The sequence below is a fragment of the Phasianus colchicus genome, chromosome Z, assembly GCF_987193195.1.
Source record: "Phasianus colchicus chromosome Z, bPhaCol1.hap1.1, whole genome shotgun sequence".
NCBI lineage: Eukaryota > Metazoa > Chordata > Aves > Galliformes > Phasianidae > Phasianus > Phasianus colchicus.
This window is the reverse complement of record NC_143476.1, coordinates 28,566,880-28,588,313: the sequence shown is the minus strand read 5'-3', so window position 1 is coordinate 28,588,313 and position 21,434 is coordinate 28,566,880. Positions and strand designations below refer to the sequence as shown.

The 21,434-nt window shown below is 41.5% G+C and overlaps 1 protein-coding gene across 5 annotated transcripts in view; it reads right to left on the bottom strand.

Moving 5' to 3' along the window:
• ARB2A (ARB2 cotranscriptional regulator A) overlaps positions 1–21,434 on the bottom strand; it is a 259,865-nt gene that overhangs the window by 9,203 nt on the left and 229,228 nt on the right. Inside the window, exon 10 of one of the 5 annotated variants that reach the window (XM_090131934.1) lies at positions 14,404–15,593. The exons of 2 other annotated variants lie outside the window; for them this stretch is intronic. In XM_090131934.1, the coding sequence (XP_089988060.1) occupies positions 15,385–15,593 (209 nt within the window). In that variant the 3' untranslated portion in view covers positions 14,404–15,384. Of the gene's footprint in view, positions 1–14,403; positions 15,594–21,434 lie in introns of those variants that run through there. 2 more of the 5 variants (XM_090131935.1, XM_090131933.1) reach the window with 2 other exon arrangements.

The window sequence follows — 21,434 nt, the reverse complement described above, 5'->3', positions numbered from 1 at the left end:
AAGGGGTGTACAAGCTCTGGAAACAAGGCTGTGTCACCTGGGAAGAATACAGGGATGCCGTCCGGACTTGCAGACGTGGGATCAGGAAAGCCAAGGCGCAGGCAGAACTGAACTTGGCCAGGGACGTGAAAAACAATAAGAAAACCTTCTACAGGTACATTGGCCAGAAGAGACAGGCCAAAACGGGCGTACCTACTTTGGTAAATTTAAAAGGAGAAATGGCTTCAACAGATGAAGAGAAAGCTGAGGTGCTGAATGTGTTCTTCACCTCGGTCTTCACTGGTGGCCAGGATTCTAGTCTTTTTCACGTCCCTAAGTCTTGCACCCCCATACCTCTATGTGGGGACCAAGGAGGTAAATCCCTCCCCACTGTAAGGGTTGAGCAAGTCCGAGAGTGCCTCCTTAGACTGAATGAGTATAAGTCTATGGGGCCAGATGGCGTGCATCCCAGGGTCCTGAAGGAGCTGGCTGAGGTGGTTGCTGAGCCGCTCTCCATCATATTTGAGAAGTCGTGGCTGTCAGGTGAGGTCCCGGACGATTGGAGGAAGGGTCACGTCACTCCCATTTACAAGAAGGGGAGCAGGGAGGACCCGGGTAACTACAGGCCGGTGAGTCTCACCTCCGTGCCTGGGAAGATTATGGAACAGATCCTCCTGGACAATATGCTTGATCACATAAAGAACGAGCACGTGATCCTAGATAGCCAGCATGGCTTCACCAGGGGAAGGTCATGCTTAACTAATCTTGTGGCCTTCTATGATGGAGTGACGGCATTGGTGGACGAAGGGAAGGCAACTGATGTCATTTACCTGGACCTGAGCAAGGCCTTTGACATGGTCCCCCATCACATCCTCATCTCCAAACTGGAGGGAAGTGGATTTGACGGGTGGACAACTAGATGGATAAGCAATTGGTTGAAAGGCCGCAGACAGAGGGTGGTGGTCAATGGCTCTATGTCCAGGTGGAGGCCGGTAACGAGCGGTGTCCCTCAAGGGTCTGTCTTGGGACCGGTGCTCTTTAACATCTTTATCAATGACATCGATGAGGGAATGGAGTGCACCCTCAGCAAGTTTGCTGATGACACCAAGCTGAGTGGTGCAGTCGATACGGTGGAGGGAATGGAGGCCATTCAGAGGGACCTTGACAGGCTGGAAAGCTGGGCTCGGGTGAACCTAATGAGGTTCAATAAGGCAAAGTGCAAGGTTTTGCACTTGGGCCGGAAGAACCCCAGGCACCTGTACAGGCTGGGGGGAGTTGTCCTTGAGAGCAGCTCGGCAGAGAAAGACCTAGGGGTCCTGATAGATGAGAAACTTAACATGAGCCAGCAGTGCGCTCTGGCAGCCCGGAAAGCAAATGGGATCCTGGGCTCCATCAGGAGAGGGGTGGTCAGCAGGGATAGGGAGGTGATTGTCCCTCTCTACTCTGCTCTTGTGAGGCCCCATCTGGAGTACTGTGTTCAGGTGTGGAGCCCTCAGTACAAAAAAGACATGGAGATTTTGGAAAGGGTCCAGAGGAGGGCCACGAAGATGATCAGGGGGCTGGAGCACCTCCCCTATGAGGACAGGCTGAGGGAGTTGGGTTTGTTCAGCCTGGAGAAGAGAAGGTTGCGGGGCGACCTCATTGCAGCCTTTCAATATCTGAAGGGAACTTACTCCCAGGAGGGGAGTAAACTCTTCATAAGGGCTGATAATAGCAGGACACGGGGAAATGGTTTTAAGTTAAAAGAGGGAAGATTTAGGTTGGATGTTAGGGGGAAGTTTTTTACTAGGAGGGTGGTTAGGTCCTGGAACAGGCTGCCCAGGGATGTTGTGGATGCCCCGTCCTTGGAGGTGTTCAAGACCAGGTTGGACGAGGCTCTGGGCAACCTGATCTAGTAAAGGTGTATGTTTGGTGGCCCTGCTAGGCAGGGGGGTTGGAACTACATGATCCTTGAGGTCCCCTCCAACCCAGGTCATTCTGTGTGATTCTGTGTGATTCTGTGTGTGCTCCAAGAGCCAGAACACAGGAAATGTCAATGAAAACTTGCTGCCAGTGAAATGACACAGATGACTGTCCCATCAGCCCTACAGTTTTCCAGCCATCACTAGCTTGGTCAGACTGGGAGCATGACTCTAAGCAATACTCTTGAACAATGTAGTTCTAACAGTAGTGCATGCTTGCATGAGATCAAGACACATCCTTGAGGAAAGGGTCCCATATCAGTACAGTGCAACTATGGGCTTCCAAAACACATGGTAAAGTGGTACTGCCCCCAGAGGTAAGCAGGTGAGGATTGAAATTACATCAACATTTACATTTATGTCTGTTTCTTCACACCTATTCTCCTATCTATATCCATATCCAAACCTATACTTTATATCTGTCTATATCAATATTTGTATCTACACTTACAAAATATCATTATTATCTATACCTACATCCATTTTTGTATTCATATATTTACCTGTATTTACATATAAAATAAAATTTCTGTAAAATGTGAGATGGGGAGTTCAAATGTCATCATAGGAAGATGTTTTTGAGCTGAGAAAGTACCTATGGAAGTTTTCAAATCTCATCACTTTAAAATAAGAGTAGTTTCTTTCTCCATGGAATACCATAGGTGCAGGTGACACATTAAATAATTCCTTGCATTTTTTTCCAAGGTATGTCACAGTAACTCTGAGGAATTAGAATAACATACATCAGTGAGACAACTAAATTTTTGAAAATGTATATTCTTTTTTTTCTATCAAGATCTAGAAAAAGAACTATAAAATTGCACCCAAGAGCACAAAGTACTTAGCATTTGAAAATCATCATCTTCTCAAGCAGGACAAAGGAAGATTATTTTATGAACAAAGGAAATTTTACCTGTTCAATACCCTGTACTTCCTGAGAACATACATCCATGTGGCTTCTTCAGAGACCACTATAAAATGTGCATTTATGCTCCAAAGCTTCCACAGGTTATAAATCTGAGAAATACTAATTTACATGACTGAACTTGACATACAGCAGTGCCATAAAAGAAGTCAGTGGCATCTTCTTATCCCAACACTTGCCAAGGGAATTTATAACATGGTTTGCAAGGCAGTGCTCACCACTGCCATGCTTAAGCAGATCAAGATGGTGCAACCCAGACCAGTGGTAGCACTGGGCACTGATGGGCACACAACATTTGACTCTTACATCAGACTGCAGCAGTAACTGTGCATTAAATTAATCAATGCCAAATGAAAAACTTGAGAGGCAGATTTTAAAATATAAGTTTATTACAAAATCCCACAGCTTTTCAGTGCTTCTGGTGCACATAACGCACAGATCTGAAGTTACATTCCTTGCCTGAAAACTCTGCTAACATGGGAGAATGCTACTTATGCACTGGGCATGTGAAAGGACCAGCACTTAGAAAATAGCTAGTCTCCATGATGGCGTTTTATGATTAGTTGCTCCTACATAGTAATTGTACCATCAAACATTCAGATGAGAATTAATTATTGGAAATAATTCAGAAAATGCTGATTTCATCTTCCTTCACTGAAGAATATCTCAGATTTGTAAAACCCACCCAAGCAAATGAAATTATGTAAATCATCCAAGGAACATCTGTTCCAGCAGCATGAGCACAAGCTTATCCAGCTTTGGTGCTCCCAAAAATATGAGCAGCCCAGGCGATGCTGTAGAAACAGCAGTGCCTGCACCAGCAGCTAGGAAGGGCAGTACTTTAAAGTCCCATGTTATCTGATGGTGCACTCGTCTAAAAAAAACAATGGAAGAAGATCCTTAATCACCTGCAATTGCAATACCACTATTATAAAGTAAAACAGCTGAATATAATTTTCTCACCTTCCATGTCAGAACTGGCGTGGATGCCAAACATAGAAGTGAAAGAAGTCTTTCCAGGGACTCCCATTTATGCAACAAAAGGGCCATGAAGCACTGCAGCAAAGACCCAGTTCTCTTATGATTTCATCAAGAATCTGAGTTCAAACGTCATAAGCCTGTAGTGAATAAATTAATTCCTGCACTGCTCTGCCCTCAACCTCTGGGAGAACATGTTCATATTAAGGAACGTTTCAAAGGGTTTTTGTTTTCTAAAGTTTCTCCTTGAATTATAATCTCCTGTTGTATTCTTGTAGGCTAAGGATTACAGTCAACACAAGCCCAGACTATTTTTAGAGGTACAGGAATAATGGTATTTTAGTCTTTTACTTTTTCCAGTTAAGTGCAGAAGAAGCTCAGTCTACTATTTTCTGTCACTAAAGCTCTCACAGTCCCCTCAATCATTGTAAAAAAGTCCTGCCTTTGAAAGGAAACCCAATCAAACCCATTCTGATCTGACTCAGCCCAGTCCCTTCACAGTGCCTTTGCCACCTCCCAGCCTCTGCCTTGTTCTTCAGCATGTGGCTGCCCCAGACCAGCCACAGGAAGGGCATATTCCCCTAGTTGTCCTCCAGAGGTTAAGTGTGTGATGGTGAAGGAAAGGAAAGCCCCTCCAGTGCAGTTGCCACATCTGTGATACGTGTTGTACCTCTGAGGAAAGGCTAAGCAAAACTCATCCATCCTCCTGCTAGCTGCAGCTGCCAGAGGATAGGATTAGGGTAAACAAAAGGAAAGACTGCAGGGGGGCATCCACTCACTCTCCCACTAGACACCTGTCCCAGGTGCCATGAGCTGCCAGAAAGGACTTAGCACCTTGTGTTGAGAACTGAAATAACACAGTCTAAACCCAATTGATCCTGAAGATCCCAAGTCGGTTGCTCACCACTCCCTAATGTGTCTAAACTCCACTGACACTTGGGGTGCCTGATCTTAAAGCTTGTGTCTTATTGCAGCATTGCTTCTGTACATGCTCAGAAACACCTCAAGCTTGACAGGGCAAATACCTTCACGGATCTCAGGCAGATAAGCCACCCCATAATCCTCATAGGTACATAAGCCTCAAGAGGGAGGAATGTCCTCTTTACCTCTTCATTTTTTCCTCAAATCTCTTCTCACTTCCTGTCCATTTTTCCTCTATCCAAGACATCTATTAGCCTGAGAGGATTTTTTGAGTTTCTTCCCCTCAATTTGTCACTTTCTAACTCTTTTCAAGACCTTGCCCACCACATACTGCTTAATTCTTGTTGCATCTCATCCACTCACCTAGCCCATCTCTCAGTTCCGGACATCACCACAGTTCTTCCCTTCTTCTGACTCTTCTTCAAAGAGGCCTGACTCAGACCTTCTCAATCTAACTGTAAAACAAAATCTGAGATCTGCTTTTGGCAGGTAGCCCAGTTACAGGCCACACTGTGTGTAGTGGTGGGGCAGGAAAAAGAAGACCCATTCATGAAAATACAGCAACCCTACCCTGAATGGTAGGGTGACTTAGAGGAAAGGAGAGATGCCTGTGCTTAATCACATAACAAATGGAGTTTAGAATTCAAGTTCTGGAGTCACTGACAGACTCTCTATTCATTTGGATAAAATTTGAATTAAAAAAAAAACTCTATAAGAAAACATTAAAAAAAAAAAAAAAAAAGCAAAGATGGGAAGAAGACAGTGCTGTTTCACCAGATAATTTACAGTGATACAGTGATACTGTGAGCATTAACCTTCTTACATCACTGTGATCCTTGCTGGTTACTGCTAATGAACATTCTTGAAACAGGACAGGGACTGAATCCAGACTGTGAGGTTTTATGGACAACGATCATCGCTGTGGGTCAAGTACAGCTGTCTTGCAATTATAAAATTAATAACCTCTACACCAGCAGCTTTACATGTGGCTGTCTCTGAAGAATGCTATTTCTGTAACTCACAGCCTTTGGAGATGCTATTTATAATTTATATGCAATCTGAAGTGCAAAGATTTTTCTCTCCTGCAAGTCATGGTGATCAATACAGGTCTGCACCCATTACAGTCCAGTGAGGAGAAGTGTGTGGCTGGGACTGGCTCACAAAGGCAGCTCTGCCCCTTTCAGCCACCTCTAGAATTTGGGCTAAAAACGCAAATAAAGCAAAGGAATTCTTTGTAAGGGTGCCACCCCAGCTGTTAGTATTGCCAACTAAATTAACTGCATATTTGCCTTAGAACTCCTCAGAAACTACAGTTTTCTGGCATGCTTTTGAGGATTTCCAGACTTTCACACCCTAATTTGTAACACACCAGGACTCAGTGCTTGATACTCTGAAGTTTCCATATTGTGGAAACCTTCAATTTAAGACTAAGGACCAGTTCGCAGAGGCTTTGCAGATGTGAATTACACTAAATTTAACGAAGCTGAGTAGTATCACACTTCCCATGACATAACCTCAGCAGTGTCATCAGAAGGAGCTGTGCAGTGTAAAGCGGCAGGGAGGGAAGCCAAAGGCAGTCATATCTCCGTCAAGACGAATAGATTGGGTGTGGGCAGGGTGGGCTGACCCCTGCCAACGCCCGCCTGAGATCCTCTTCCTGGGGAGTCAGACGCACAAGTGTGCGTGAGAGATGGGTCTGCCACTGGCAGTGGGAAGAACTCACAGTCTGGGGTGAACACGGAGAGAAATGTTAAGTTAGTGATGGCAAGAGGGAGAAAAAAGCCTCAAAAATAAGACTTTCATTCTGTTTTTTCTAAGTGTTTCTGAGTTGCAGCTGGAGAGGACTCAACAGGGTGAAGGACAGACGTGGGTTGCTCCTGGAGGAACTGCATAGCACGTTCTGCCTGGTATCCTCAGGAGTAGCAAGACCAAGATGGGCCAGAAACCAACCTCCAAATCAGGGTCCTTCTGCAAACCAGGTTTTAATCACCCAGCTGCAGAGCTGAAAAGTTTTTAATGTACTTTCAATGTTTATCTCCATTTGGGAGATCAAATTTCTTCCAAGACGGGGACTGATTTGCTATTACCACTAATAGAAGATAAAAAAAAAAAGCCATCAAGCTCCAAAACTTGATGTTGCAGTCATTTCAGTGCTAAGGAAACAACTTACGATTTCCCTGCCAGGCAGATAAAGAAAAAAAAAAAAAAGATAGAAAACAACAGAGGTTAATGACCTTATTGCATTTCCAAATAAAGATTCTTGTTTCAAAATATTGGCCTGACCTAACAATTGGCCTTTCTGTCTTCCAACAGAACCCGTGCTGCTAAGTCAGGCTGCCAAATAATCAGAAAAAGCATGCAAGGAACTTCATGTCATGACAGGGATCTTCTGTCAGGCACTCCATGGGTTCCGAAGAAAACTTTAGTTTAGTCTCTCTCAGCTGGAACGATGGTAAACTGTGGGAGCTGGAGATGCAAAAGCAAGAAACTGCCAGGAAAGTGTTTGGAAGTGGAAGAGAGATGAAGTATTTAAATGAGTTTTGAAACTTGTATCAAATTAGTTTTTTTCTTACATTGAAAATCTTAACTTTTTTCAAAAAATTAAAACAAAATGAGAAGAAGTTGTCAGGGTAATTTCTCTCTGAAGAATCGCTGAACTGGAATGATGTCATCTTGTATTAAAATTATCAGTTATTGCCACAGTTGGCCTACAATATTATATTAAAAAAGCAGGAAGAAAATCACTTAAATACATTTGGGGAATTCTTTTGTTTGTGCCCCGTGCATATCTTTTAATACTTATTGCTCCAACTTGGCTTGGTTTGCCTAAAACGCTGTAGGCTGTTCTTTTCAAAACAATTCTAAAACAACTGTTGATATATTAGGGAAAAAATGGCATGGGGAAAAACAAGATTGAGGTGGGAGCTGAAGTTCGTCTAAATGAGAACAATATCAGCATGCACAAATGCACAGACAAGCACAGTTTGACAGTCACTGCTCATAAAAGATCCTGCAAGGAGTTAATATAAAAACTAAATCTCCTGTAGAGGGAAGTTGGAGGGGAGCTCATATACAAGCACTTAAGGAAAACCTGCACTGTGGCTGGAATACATGCAGTGCATTCCCTGTTAGTCTAGGGATAAATGAAATGTTATAACCACGATATATTGCTGCATTAAATTATGAAAACACTTTTTCAGTCTTTTGTGAAAAGAGCGGATCTATGACTAACTGAAAAGCAAAGAACTCTCAGTCAACACCATGCCCATCTGTTATGGCATACTTTTCAGTTCCAGTACCACAATGACATGAACGTTTTGCATTTGTGCAGCTGTAGCTGCATTATGTAGGAGCCTCACTGAGCTTTGCTGTGCAAATACTCCGCATCTTCAGATGCTTCAGTATTGCTTTGCCACTGGAAGCCTGTGGCATTGCTTCAGTTGGGAAAAGAGGGCAAATCAAAGGGATAGACACTGTACATACAGGATTTACTCCCACATGGACTGCTTCATGAATCCAGGAAACCATCCCCTGCTTAGGAAACTTTGCCCCAGGCTTCGGTCTGTGCATCGGAGCATCTGTAAAAGGCAGGACCGGGAGGACTGGGCCTGTGGGAGATTACTAGCCTTCTCTCCCTTCAGAGAGCTCATATAGCAAGGCAAACGCATCACTGCACCATGTTTCTGTGGGATTTGCCTATGGTACATCTCTCGAAGGCACTGCGCTGCTGGACTTGCGCACAGCATTGCCCAAGTTTGAATTCTAATGTGCATAGCAATACTTGGATTAAGTTTCACAGCAGAAGTGTTCCAGTAAAAAAAAAGAAAAAAAGAAAAGAAGAATATAATAAATCTATGACAGGCATGCTTAGCAAATCAAATAGATGCAACAGCTTTGGTAAGGGCTGGGAAGTGCTAAAGCCAAATGCATCCTTAGGACACCCACTGCTTAATGTGGCTTTTTGAAATACAAAAAACAGACACTTTTAAATTGGGTTTAGTATCCCAAATGGGTCATGGAGATATTCCTATCTTGACTTTTGTGTATAAAGCAAGTATATCCTTTGTAGTTAGGGATCTCCACAGTTTCGATTATAAGAACTTGTTTTCAGTTGCTTATAAATTTTGCCAAGCAAAGTATTTGGGATGAAAATTCCCATGCTCTGTCTTCGCCTCAGGGTGATAATTATTATTTTTTTTTATGTTTCAACTAAAAGGATTTAGTCACTTCAGGAAATAAGATTGAGGAAAAACATGTTTTGCCTCTGATGGGAAGAAGAAAAGAGAAAATAAAAATAAAGCCTTACAAAAATTCAACTGAGCAGTTCCTGCATCTCTATTCTTCACAGCCAGTTTGAAATTTGGAAAGTACGGTCTCTGTTGTCCTTTTGCAGTAGTCCATGAAAAACCACCCAACTTTTCCTAGTCACAACCCATTAAGTCCCATTTGCATGTACTCAGCAGAAAGGCCTCAGAATTTGGCAGCTAAAATTGGCCTCAGATGGCTCTGAAGATGCTGCCTGCAATAAGCAAACTCCAGCCTTAGGACACTTGCTTATGGGCACAACTTCCATCCACACTACTCAGAGCTTTGAGTAGTGTCTCTTGAAGGTCCCTTGTGTCTTTTTCTACCAGGCTCCTCTGCTGACACACAGTTGTCACCTGGGAGTAGAGATATCTGGTCCAAAGAGACTGGGCTTTTGTAGCAGAACTTGAAATAGTTTCATTTTTAATGACGTACAATGAGGAAATTAAAGAGGATGTAATATAGTTTGGACATGGGAAACTCATGTAATATAGTGCTTTGAAATGTATGCTTGTCGTTACACAAGTAGTGACTGAACTTAAGTGTTAGTCTGAAAAAAATATACTTAGAGTGGAAACTGATGGCTACATTAAAGAACATCAATAGGGAATTAATGTCACTAGGGGAGACAAACCTGCATGATTTTCCAAGTCTTGAGGAGGGTTTTTAAGCACCCACAGACAGAAGCCTCACCACATGAACACATCCTAAAGCACCCAGTCAAGATGTCTTTCCAACCTCCCCCATGGAAAAGCCTGGTTCATGCAGTTTCTTATGTTGGAAGTTTCCAGGTCACCTAACTTCTTAGAAGGTGAAATTCCCTCTGATGGCTAGTTAGGTCATTCCCTTCCACCAGAGAGTTCCTCTGCCCCCTGTGAGGAGCTGCAGGCTGCCATGAGGCCTCCCCTCAGCGCCTCTGCTCTGTGCTGAACAAACCCAGGGACATCAGCTGCTCCTCACGCGTATAAAATACATAATGTTTGCACTTTCTCATTGTTCACTCCAGCACGAGCTTGAACTGATTGGGCAATACTCCGAGAATTTCATAAATTGTTGGAGCTGAGAGTGGCTGGTCACTAAAAGCAGTATTGTTCTGTAATTGCATCACGTGCATCTCTGGACTCATCCTGAAAGTGCGCTGCAGGGGTTTAGTGAACAGTTACTTATTTGAGGTTTGGTTAACAAAACAGTGAAAAAAGAAAATGAACAAATGAAAAAGCAGTATAGAGAGGCACAGATGGCACCATAAAGGTAGTAACAGATAGTTGTAATGATAATCTTATCAGAAAGAATTTGTGCAGCTAAACTTTTATGTGGAACGATGAAAGATGCCATGACGTGTGTTTTGGAGTGACAACCACACACTGATCCTTTTCCTTGCTTCAGCTATTAGCATGTGCATTTCTGTGCTAATGTTATGGTATTCTTTGAGTGAGATAAGAAGAAGGGTGACACAGTCACAAGCCACTTCACAGCGAACGGAATCAATTACTCCCAAACAACAATTTAATCGATCAATTTCAAATACAGAAATTCTGCTGAGTCCACCAAAGTCATAAAAGGCTCTGTTTCAAAAGCAGGCATGTAATACTCACACAAAACGTGTAATAGGCCGGGCAAATTGTAAGGGCATTAATCTGCCCAAGCAAGCCATCACCTGTATAAGCATTCATGTTCAGAGTCATATTTATAGCAGTTACACCGTTTGTGCTTCATAATATCATTCAGAAAACACAGCACACTTGGCACACTTTTATCTTTGTTTATGGCCAGCATCTTTTAAACATAATCAACTACTGTTTGCTCCTCTGATTACAACACACCTCCCAGTGTGGCAGTGGATGATGTTGCTGTATGTACTCATATGGACATTCCTTGCTCATCACCACACGATGCCACGCATTTACTCAGTGTGATACAAAAACTGCTAATGCCAAAATCCCAACTATTAGCTCCAAGTTATCATAATATCAAAGCACTGTGATTTACTCCAGGCAAGACACTCACCTACACATCAACCTGTACCTTTAATTTAAAATTATATGAAAATAATGGAGCCTGTAAGAAAGAAGGAATAAAGGAAAATGACATCTTCTTTCCTTCCATGGGCAAATGCATACGTCCCAGTTGACAGTGCTCTAGTGTGCATCAGCTTCTCAAGTATTTGGTAAAAACTCTGCAATTATACATTGACTTTTCAGGATAAGAACTCTTCTACCCTTTGTTCACTGCCTTGAATGCAAACTGGGCAGTAGCATAGATGTTTCTCTCTTAAATGGCTATATTCCATGTATTTAACTTGCAAAAGCTAGAAATTGGGCAGCTAATATTTTACAGAAAGCCAAATCTCCACGAGACACAAATCAATTTGAGCAACAGTCATTGGGTGTTATTGACATTCCCGGGTTTTGCATATTTGTCTTTTCAAAACAACTTCCCCAAATTTGAAGTAATGTCATTAAGTATAGCAGACTACTTGACAGGCTTCTACAGTAACAGGCAGCACAATGAATTTTCTTTAAAGGGCTCATAGTGTGAATGCTGAAATAAGGCTCATTTTTACTTAATGTGGATAAAGTGTGTGAATAAAGTGTGAAAAATATGAAGTAGGAATAAAAACAGGACTAAAAGAATTAGGCTTTTCACTCTTTAAAAATAAATACTGGAAAATTGTTTCATTTAATAAAATTGCCAGCTTTGCAATCCATATAACTCCTCTACAGTCCCTTTAAATAAAACAAAGATATACCATTACATGAGCAGCAATATAAATCCGTTCTTCTCTGGGATTTGTGTGAAAAGGAATGTTTAAGACATGGACTTACAACAAGTTTTGGCTATGATGAAAAGCTTGGAGTTTCAGAAAGCTCCAGCAAGAATGAAATACTCTTTATCTGCTAATAGTACTTAAACACAATGTCCTGCGCCTTCCTGTGCATGAGGTTTGGTTCATGACCCACAAGCCCTGTATGTGTGCCTAATACAGCCCTTGCTCTGGGGGAATACAAGCAACTGAAGGAATCAAGCAAATAAGCATGGGAAGTTCTTCTGTGTCTGATGCTTTGTGGATCTCCCAAGATTTATCTCCTATACCTGGGAACTTGAAATGCTGGGGCAGGGAACCAGATGACAAAGATTCCTTTCAGCACCACCCATTTTCATTCACTACATAAAAAATAAAACCAGCAAGATTTTTGAGCAGCTACTCCATGTCCCAGATCATTTTAGGAAGGTTTTATAGATTTAAAGACCTTAACATTATTTCAGAGTGCCACACTATCACGAAGGGGCATTTTAAGTGGGAGGGTTGTGAGTCTATTGAGCTATCAAAGGTGAGTTCACATAGAAATATATCAACAACCTTCATATAAGCTATTCAAATCTGAAATTACTGACGTGTCACTTTGAGGAGGAATTTGATTTATTATTTGCAAAGTAATCCAGAAAACAGCGAGATTCACAGATGTAAGAACTACTGTTACACTGACTTTGTGACAGTACATTAGTTTTGTTGCTCCTTCTGTGTCTGCATTAGATAACAAAACTTCATGGCACTGAGTTGTCAGAAGAGCAACATGTGAAACGTTGCTCTAAGAATTAATTAACTCAGTTCAGATATACAACCACACAGAAGCTGTTTCCTGTTAATCAAAGGCATGTAACTGTAAACACAAGCGTGTATAGCCATTTGTCCTCTTTGCAATGGCCCCACACCTGATGGGGAAAGGTGCCAAAAGTCATATTAGCTCTGTGACCCCTCTTGCTTGTTTCTCCCCATTGGGCCTGTTCCAGGGGGATCGGATTTTAAATGTTATGCAAATAACACAGAAATTTTAAAATGTCATGCAGTTTAAATGCATACCTAATTTGGAGCATATTTACTTATCCGTGCTCATAAAACACAATGCCTGTAAATACAAACCAGGCATGCCAGTGTGTACACGTCTTACACGCACAAATACATGCTAAGCCCATCTGAAAATCTGTCCACATCAGATATAACTCAACTTTGTCCTAAAAATAAAGACAGTGTTAAGAACTCACTAAAAAAAAGTCACATACCTAGTTAAATTGAACTGCAGTATTCATTCACCCTGTACTACAAATTAGCAGATAGTATTCATGTATGCCACCAGCTAATTTTTCTGAACTGAACATTTATTTTTAGCACTGATATTTGCTCTTAGTTGTTATGCATAGTTTTGTATGTATATAAATGTATGTTTGTGGCACAACGTAAACAAGAATTTTGCATTTGAGATCAGCTATCCTGGTGAGTAAATGGCTATGCATATAAACAAATCTGTTCACTACCTTCAAATATTTTTATTTGTCATATAATTATATCATATATATATCTTCACAGATGTATAAAATATATTCTTCGGAAAATTGCCACAGATTGTTGTTGCTTATATTAAGTAAATGGTATATATTTGTGTACTGTGCTCCATACTTATATACACGAAGCATATTTGTATACATATAGAACTGCCAAATATTTCACTCCTGTTACTATACAAACAGGTTGAAATCACTGGAGGAAAAAAAACCCAACAATAACAACAAAAAAAACCCACAACAAAAACCAACACGAAAACAGTAACTTTCCAGAGTGCTTTTGATACTGGTACCAATTTACTTTTCAGAAAATGTACATTTAGAAGCTCTATACTAGAGCTAAGTGAGTGTTAGGTAGCACTGCAGCTAAAGATGCAGCTTTTATCAATCCAATTAAATCAAGACTTGCTCACACTACAGACTTTGCTCTCACTACCTGCTCTAAGCACAGCTCCCCAGCTCCTGCCTGGGATTAACCAGCCACATTCAAGCAGCTCATCAGCATCTGCACTGCCCCACTGGACACAGAACAGAGCTGGAATGCTCCCCATGCTTCCTGATCTTCGAGCCTGGTCCTGCAACTGCTTGTAGGAGCATGCAAACAAAACCTCCTCTGCTATCTGATGGGCTGCAGACTGTAATGCCATAAGTTCCTGCCCACAAAATGAAACCTAGAAGTGTGCAGAGGAAATAAAACAAAACTCTGACTTTTGTCCATATTTCAGATTTTCTTTTTATCCCCAGTGTGAGGCACTGAAAGCCTAGGTGAGCCATAAAAGGAGACACAAAGTGCATTTTCTGGTGGCTTCAAAGGGGCTTGCTTCAAGCGGCACTGATGAGATCAAGAGAAAACTTAGATTCTGAAACAGTGTGGGAGTTTTCAAAATGGAATTTAAATAACTAAAAAGGTAAAAAGGGATGTGAGGTGAATTTCAAAATATTAGTACTAACAACTTCCTTTTTTTAGATAGGATTTCTCTGGCAAATAAAGCTGTTAAGTGATTTCAATAGCATCAATATTATACACAAAACTGTGGTATCACTAATAACAATGAGAAAGAAAAGAATTCTCATGGGAGATATAAAACCAGTGTGCAACAAGTTATACCCTCACTCTCCTAATCCAGTCTGCATCATTTTATTTCATGTTTTTTGAATATTTTAAAAGGCTCATTTTTTCCACCCCTCACCCCTCCCTCAAAAGCCTTTAAAAAAGCATTCAGAGCATTTCCCCAGACTTACAAGTCTGGGGGAAAGTAGACAGTGATAAGGCAGTGGAGGTGACGTTGCATACTGTTTATTGCAGGGAGAGACAGCCCCTGATGCCAAGGCTGAAGCTGAACCAATAGATCAGACCCTCAGGGTCCTGAATTTACATTTCATAAGCTTAATATCTTGCCTGATTTATGATTTGCCTTCTTGAACAAAGAAGGCTGTACTTAACAACTTTACTTTTGTGTGGGTAACTGTTGATCTCAAAGTGGCACATGAAATGCATTTACATCAGCACCGCTAATAGGCCCATAATGATTCTTTATTATGTTTCACTGAAAGGCAACTGAGTGACAGGTAACTGATTTTGTAGATCAAATAACTTTCTGCCACCCCCACACAGTTCCCAGCTGCCGCACACTTGGCACGCCAATACAAATACAGTCATAAAGTAGACAAATATATTATAACTACGTTATTAGATGAGACACAACACAAGGTGCTGGAAGACTGCAAGCCGATTAATACCATGGCAGGGAATTGCAGGGACATGAAACCAAACCTCACAGGGTTTTGGTGCATGACTGGTGCCTGCAAATAAATGAATTTATTTAAACTGTGAGTAAATAAGCCTGTCTGATGGTCTTTGACAACTCCAGGCTTGCCATCGTGGCTGCAAGAGGAACTGGCACGTCCTCAGCCTCGACCCTTTATCTGCCTGTGTACTCTCCCTGGACCTGCAAATAAAGGGCAGCCGGTGATTTACACATGAATCAACATTCTTGTCCCCTGTCTCTGCAAGAAGAGGCAGTCGGGCTGTTGCTCATCTCCCCAGAAATTGCAGGAGCAGCTGATGGTGAAGGGATACTCAGTGTGAGTGGCAGCCACCAAGGAGCGATGCGTGCTGAGCTGAGCTTCTTTGTGCTGCTCCCAGAAGGTAATGTCACACGGGCTGAGGTGGAGATACACTCCTGATAAGAAGTGATACAAGATACTGGTGGGTATCTGTGATGAACTCAACCTGCATTTTGATAAGGCTCAAGGCTTGCAGTTCTTCACGTCTCAGGTCTGCTTGCACGCAGCTGCTGTTTCCAACTACCATCAACACCAACTGATACAGTACTCCACGAACATAAGTCTGGATGAAAATAAGCCTGAAATTTTGCAATTCTATTTTTATTTTTTAAAATTTACAAGCACAATTCACATCCTGCTCAAGGAAGTCCAAGCAAGGACTGCTGTCCTTGCTGGCAGCTGACAAAAGGCAGCATTTAGAGAAAGGCTTTCTCCTCTGCTGGGCTTTCTCTTACCGCACTGTTGCTCTGGCTTCCCTAGACCCATCCATCACTCTCTCATCCTCACTTGTGCCACTTGTGCTAACATTTGCACAGGAGCTGGAGGTGAGCCTGTCATCACTGTCTGTCCTATGGCCTAGCTCTTTGTAACTAGAGGAAAAAGCAAATACTAAAGCACAACCATTTAAAACAAAACCAAAAAAAAGAAAAAAAAAAGAGAGAGAGAAAGAGAGAAAGAATAGTTTACTATACCTTCTAAAAATCTGAAATTGAAATACAGAACAAAAACTGAGATGATTTCCTTCTCTATGCCCTAGGTGAATCTCCTCTTACCCAGTTACTCCTTTTTACTGGGGTTATGTTCAGCCTATCTTTGTTTGACTTCCCTGAAAACATATTCATTACTGAGAATGCTTACATGTTTTTGCTTCTCATAATACACATGGGTACAAATATGATTGCAGAAATTGATTCTGCCTTTACAAGAATGATTCTATGACAGCTAAACCTATATACCTGATGGACAGAACAGATCTACTGAGTCAAATTGTTTTAGTGTTTACATGATGATATTCTGGTGTAAAATAATGATACAGTTTGGATACACATTCATTTGAATTTAATACCAACATAGCTAACATCAGATCTGCATTTATTAGAGCAGTACATTTTCTGAGAGTATGGTTTGACTAGATGCCAATGATTCTTGAACTACGTAGCGAAGCCAATTAGCTCTAAGAAATAAACTGATACTTCTCTCTAGTGTCATACTAACTGCTACAGTATGAATTATGCTGCTGATAAAGATGTTGCTATGAGCCAAAACATAACTACAAAGACTTAATCAACTTGCAACATTTACATAATCAAAATAAGAAATTAATCTCTGAAGGAGTTGCATTTATATCGCAAAAAGTGCGTCATTAATGGACACTAAAAACAAAGGTAAAAATTAATGTAAAGCACAATTTATTTTCCATGGAGATTTATGCTCTGTCCCATTTTCCAGGGTTGACCACCACTCTCTGCCACATCAGCCCTGGTTATAAACATGCTGCTCCCTCTCCAAGCGCACTCTGCTTTTTCTGCTGCAGAGCTCTCCTCTCCAGATTTTCTTCCTCCTCCTCCTTTCACAACTTCAGTGTGTCCATTTCTGATTTCTCCTCTAAGTTCATTTCCCTTCCATCCCTCCCAGGAATTCACTGCTATTCCGCATTTCTTCCCAGGCCTTCCCATACTTCCCTTTTTATCCGTGGCAGACATCATCTGGGCCTACAGGGCAGACGTCCTTTCTAAGTCTTGTTCTTGGCCCCTGTTGACTACTGCTGTTGCCTAAATCTCTAAAATCAATCTTACCATATTTACTAAAGCCAGCACTGATGCCCAGGCTCACTAACTTGACCACGGTGACCTCATCACCTTTTCCTCTGATTCTACCATTGGCCTCTTGCCCTGCAGATACTCCTTCTGAATGCTACCACAAAGATATTTCTCATACCTTGCTGCTTAGAGTCCACACTGTTCTCTTCACATCCCTCACTTGTTCTGCTTTTTTGACCATATGGAGGGTGAGCACATTTTTTTTTCACCTTCAGAACCTGTGGGTTATACTGATAAACCAAACATTCCCAGAAACTTTGCTGGGTGCTGAGTCCAGCTGGCACCAAATGTCTCATATGTGTGTATGACCTATATAGAGTTGTTAATGCTGATAATTAATGAAGACAGACATATGTGAAGGCCCAACCTGCTGCCTAACTCACCCATCTTCTTTCAAAGTCACTCCTACCTCCAGTCTGCTCCTCGCACATCCTCCAAGTGCCAAATTTGCGCAACCTTTCCTACAAACTTCTGCAGAGTCACTTGATTAATGATCTTCAAATTCCTTATTATGGCTTTACATCCCCACAAGGGAACAGAATAATTAGGCAATCTCTCCTTTAAACTATCACTGTCACACCATACAACAGGGTTATGACTGCATTTGGCCCTCTTCTTATATCAGACTTGAAAATTTTGAGGATGTTGATAACCTCTTTTGGTGGCTTATACCTTGTGAGTCTCATGAAGAAATTATTTTTGCTGGCACTAGCTGAACCTCTCAACTTGTGCCCAGCAAACATGAGAATCGGGATGAGGAAGAGGAGCACTTTGTGCTCACATTAAATCCTGTCTGTCCATCCCAGCACATATAAAGAGGTCAAAGACGTGTTTTCAGTCCAAACTATGCAAGGTGTCAGCTCTCTCTCAGTCAGCAAGCATCCACATTGTTTTATTTTTCCAGTCATGTTCTTGCTTTGCCTTCACTTGCCTGGAGGAGCTGAAAGAAAACTTATGCCTTTCTTCCGTTTGCAGAAAAGCAGAGTCTGCCAGAGAGCACTGGAGTACCAGCTGAAAAGAGAGAGGTCCCTTACGCTTCTGTTGTGTTAACCAGACACCTCTGAGTCTGGTTCAGTTGATGCTTATTTGGGACTCTGGAGCACAGCTCTGTCTGTGCTTGTTTTCCAGGTTCCTTGTTATTTTTTTTTCTACAGATTGGTCAACCTTCTTCATATCGTCTAGCTGTAGTGAAGCAAATATCTCCTCCCTTTATTAAGGTGCTGAGACAAGAACAAGCATTCATTCCCTTACAGGACACATTAAAGTAATATTTTCAGGAACATAGTCTTATCTTCTCTTTATGTATAATTAAAGGCCAGTGATGCACTGAATTAACACTATTTATAAGGAAAGCAGATGACTAACTTTAGGACATAAGGGCAATGAAATGGCACCCAACATAACGTCATCAAAAAGTAGGGCAAGTGAATGGTGCCTGTGAAGCACAGCAAGTTCTGTCACCAGATATAGTTGATCAGAACATGCTCATAATGACCCAGTAGAAGCTGGAGGACCTCATTATCGCCCAAAGCACTCAAGTTGTACAATCCATGGGCAAAACTCAACTCCTGGACTAACCCCACTAACACAACTGCTTTCTGGACTAAGTCAAAGTAGGTTAAGTGGACAAAAGTTGTTCTCATCTGCTCTCTAAAGCTGAATAAACCTTTCTGTATGAGTGAGAAATTCATGTATAGTATACTGCTTAAACCATTAAAATTTTTAATGTGACCTAGCCTCCTACTTTTAGCTAGTTATGGTCTGGTAGCAGCTGCTGAAGGAATTCACACTTGGCAAGACAGTTTGCAAACAAGAAAGAAAAAGAACAGGATAAGGAATAAACAATAACATGGTATGTAATTCATAATTTCAGCAGCTAATCTGAATATTTAATTTCCCACATAACGCTGCATTCCTGCAAAGAATAATCTGAGGCAAGACCTGGGTCTTTTTTGCAGCAGAACTTTAGCACAGCCACACTGACAAAATTTGCTGTTAAAGCCTTCTGTAGCTTTGTTAATTCCATCAATAATTGTACTTTTTCATTCACCTTTCCTATCCTGTCTTCCCAGTTGAGCAGAGCCTCAGGACAGCCCTAAGTATCTCTACCTCTACCTCTACCTCTACCTCTACCTCTACCTCTACCTCTACCTCTGCCTCTGCCTCTGCCTCTGCCTCTGCCTCTGCCTCTACCCCTACCTCTACCTTTTTCTCCATCTCCATCTCCATCTCCATCTCCATCTCCATCTCCATCTCCATCTCCATCTCCATCTCCATCTCCATCTCCATCTCTATCTCTCTACCTCTACCTCTACCTCTACCTCTACCTCTACCTCTACCTCTACCTCTACCTCTTAGATTTTTCCCAAAGCTGACACAGGGAACCACCAAGACTTGGAAAGAGTTTGGTGCCTGTTTCCATTGTGGTATGGAAACTCAGAAACCTGTGGGACATATGGTGTCAAGTCTCTGTCTCACGTGTGACCCTACAGGACAGCCCTATGCAATGTAGTGGCTGTCCAAGGGAGAAGACACAGAAATGGTGCAGCAGGCAAGCACCACATTGGTTAGAGTGACAATTTTGTGTGTCAGGAATAAAGCTGTATGAGAAATACTTGCAGATGTGCTGTGCAGGATATGGTTCTCCGTTTAAATAAGGATTACCAATCTATTTAAAGAATGTGTCTCAAACTAGGTAGTTAAATGAATGACTTAGTGGGATTTATAGAATTTGGATAAGTACCTTTTCTTGTCATTCAGGTTAGTATTTTTATTAATCTGTGACCTGACACCAAAAATAAACATAAAACAGGGATTTACCCAACTTTCACACATTACAAGCTTTCACAGTCATGATCTCTCCTTCTTGTATGTATGGCAGACAAATTTAACTGTTAATAATGTACAGTAGGAGAATATGACTCAAACTTCTATGTTAAATATTGTTTTAAGGAAGACAAAAATATTTTTAGAACAAAAGCAGCTAGAGGTTTAGCTAAAATTAGTTTAAACTGCAAAATATTTGCATTAATTTTATTTAGATATTAGCTGAAAACATCTCATTAAGAAAAAAACAGCAATCCTCCTGGTTTGTAAGACTGAAATTTTATTTGAAGCCTGGAGTGCTACCCAATAGAGGAACTGACATTACCATTGCTACAGTCAGACATAAAATGTACTTTTTTCATTATTGCCTACAACTTTTTCCTTTTTTTTTTTTTTTTTAAATACAGAATACATTTTATTTAAATGAAATTTACATTTTAAAAAGGGGCAAGATCTGAAACAGCAGCATTCAAGGGGCTGCTTAGACAGTATTACTCGTTTGACACTGAAGGTTTTGTTTTAGCATATAAAACCATTTCCTCCAGATATTTTGTGTTCAGCATAAAATATTAAAAATGTCTCATTTCCAAGAGATCTGGTGGGAGTTCATGACAGATGTGTTATATCTTTTTTTGAAATTTTTTGCAGCATTATTGAGTCTAATTAGCCCTGATGATTTACCCATGACAGTATGAACTTCTTGAGAGGAAAGAAAAAGTGGAGCATCATGTTTGGGGGGAAAAAAAAAAAAAAAAAAAAGAATAAACACGTTTTTGGGGAGATGGCAGGGAGAAAAAGCACCAGTTTGAGGTGGTTCCTAATGAATGCCCACAAGTAGACCTGGGAGCGTTCACTTATTTATGCACCACCATATGATCCATCCTTTTGCCTTCAGCACTGCAGAACAGCCTCAGCATGAAGAGCTTTCCAGGTGTTAGTTTAGCAGCCGTGTCACTACTCCTTACCTATGTTTTCTGGTGAGTTACGGGGACAGATCACTACTGATGAGCTCAGCCCGACTCCTAGAGCCTGCAATGGAAGTGGGGCAGCACAGCTAAGTGTCCTTTGTCAGGGCCAAGAGCCAGTACTTGCTGGAGATGTGAGAAACCTGAACACAAAACCATCCTGTAACCAGTATGCATGGCAAAACTACCTGCAAGGCCATTGCTACAACAATCTTATTTTGCCAGAAGGGCTTCTGCCCACTCAGGAATACCCTGTCACCAGTCCTCATTCCTCAGGAGACATGAGTGCTGCTGAGGACACCCACCAAGGAGTGCTGGCACAGTAGGGTAATGTGCTAGGACTGTG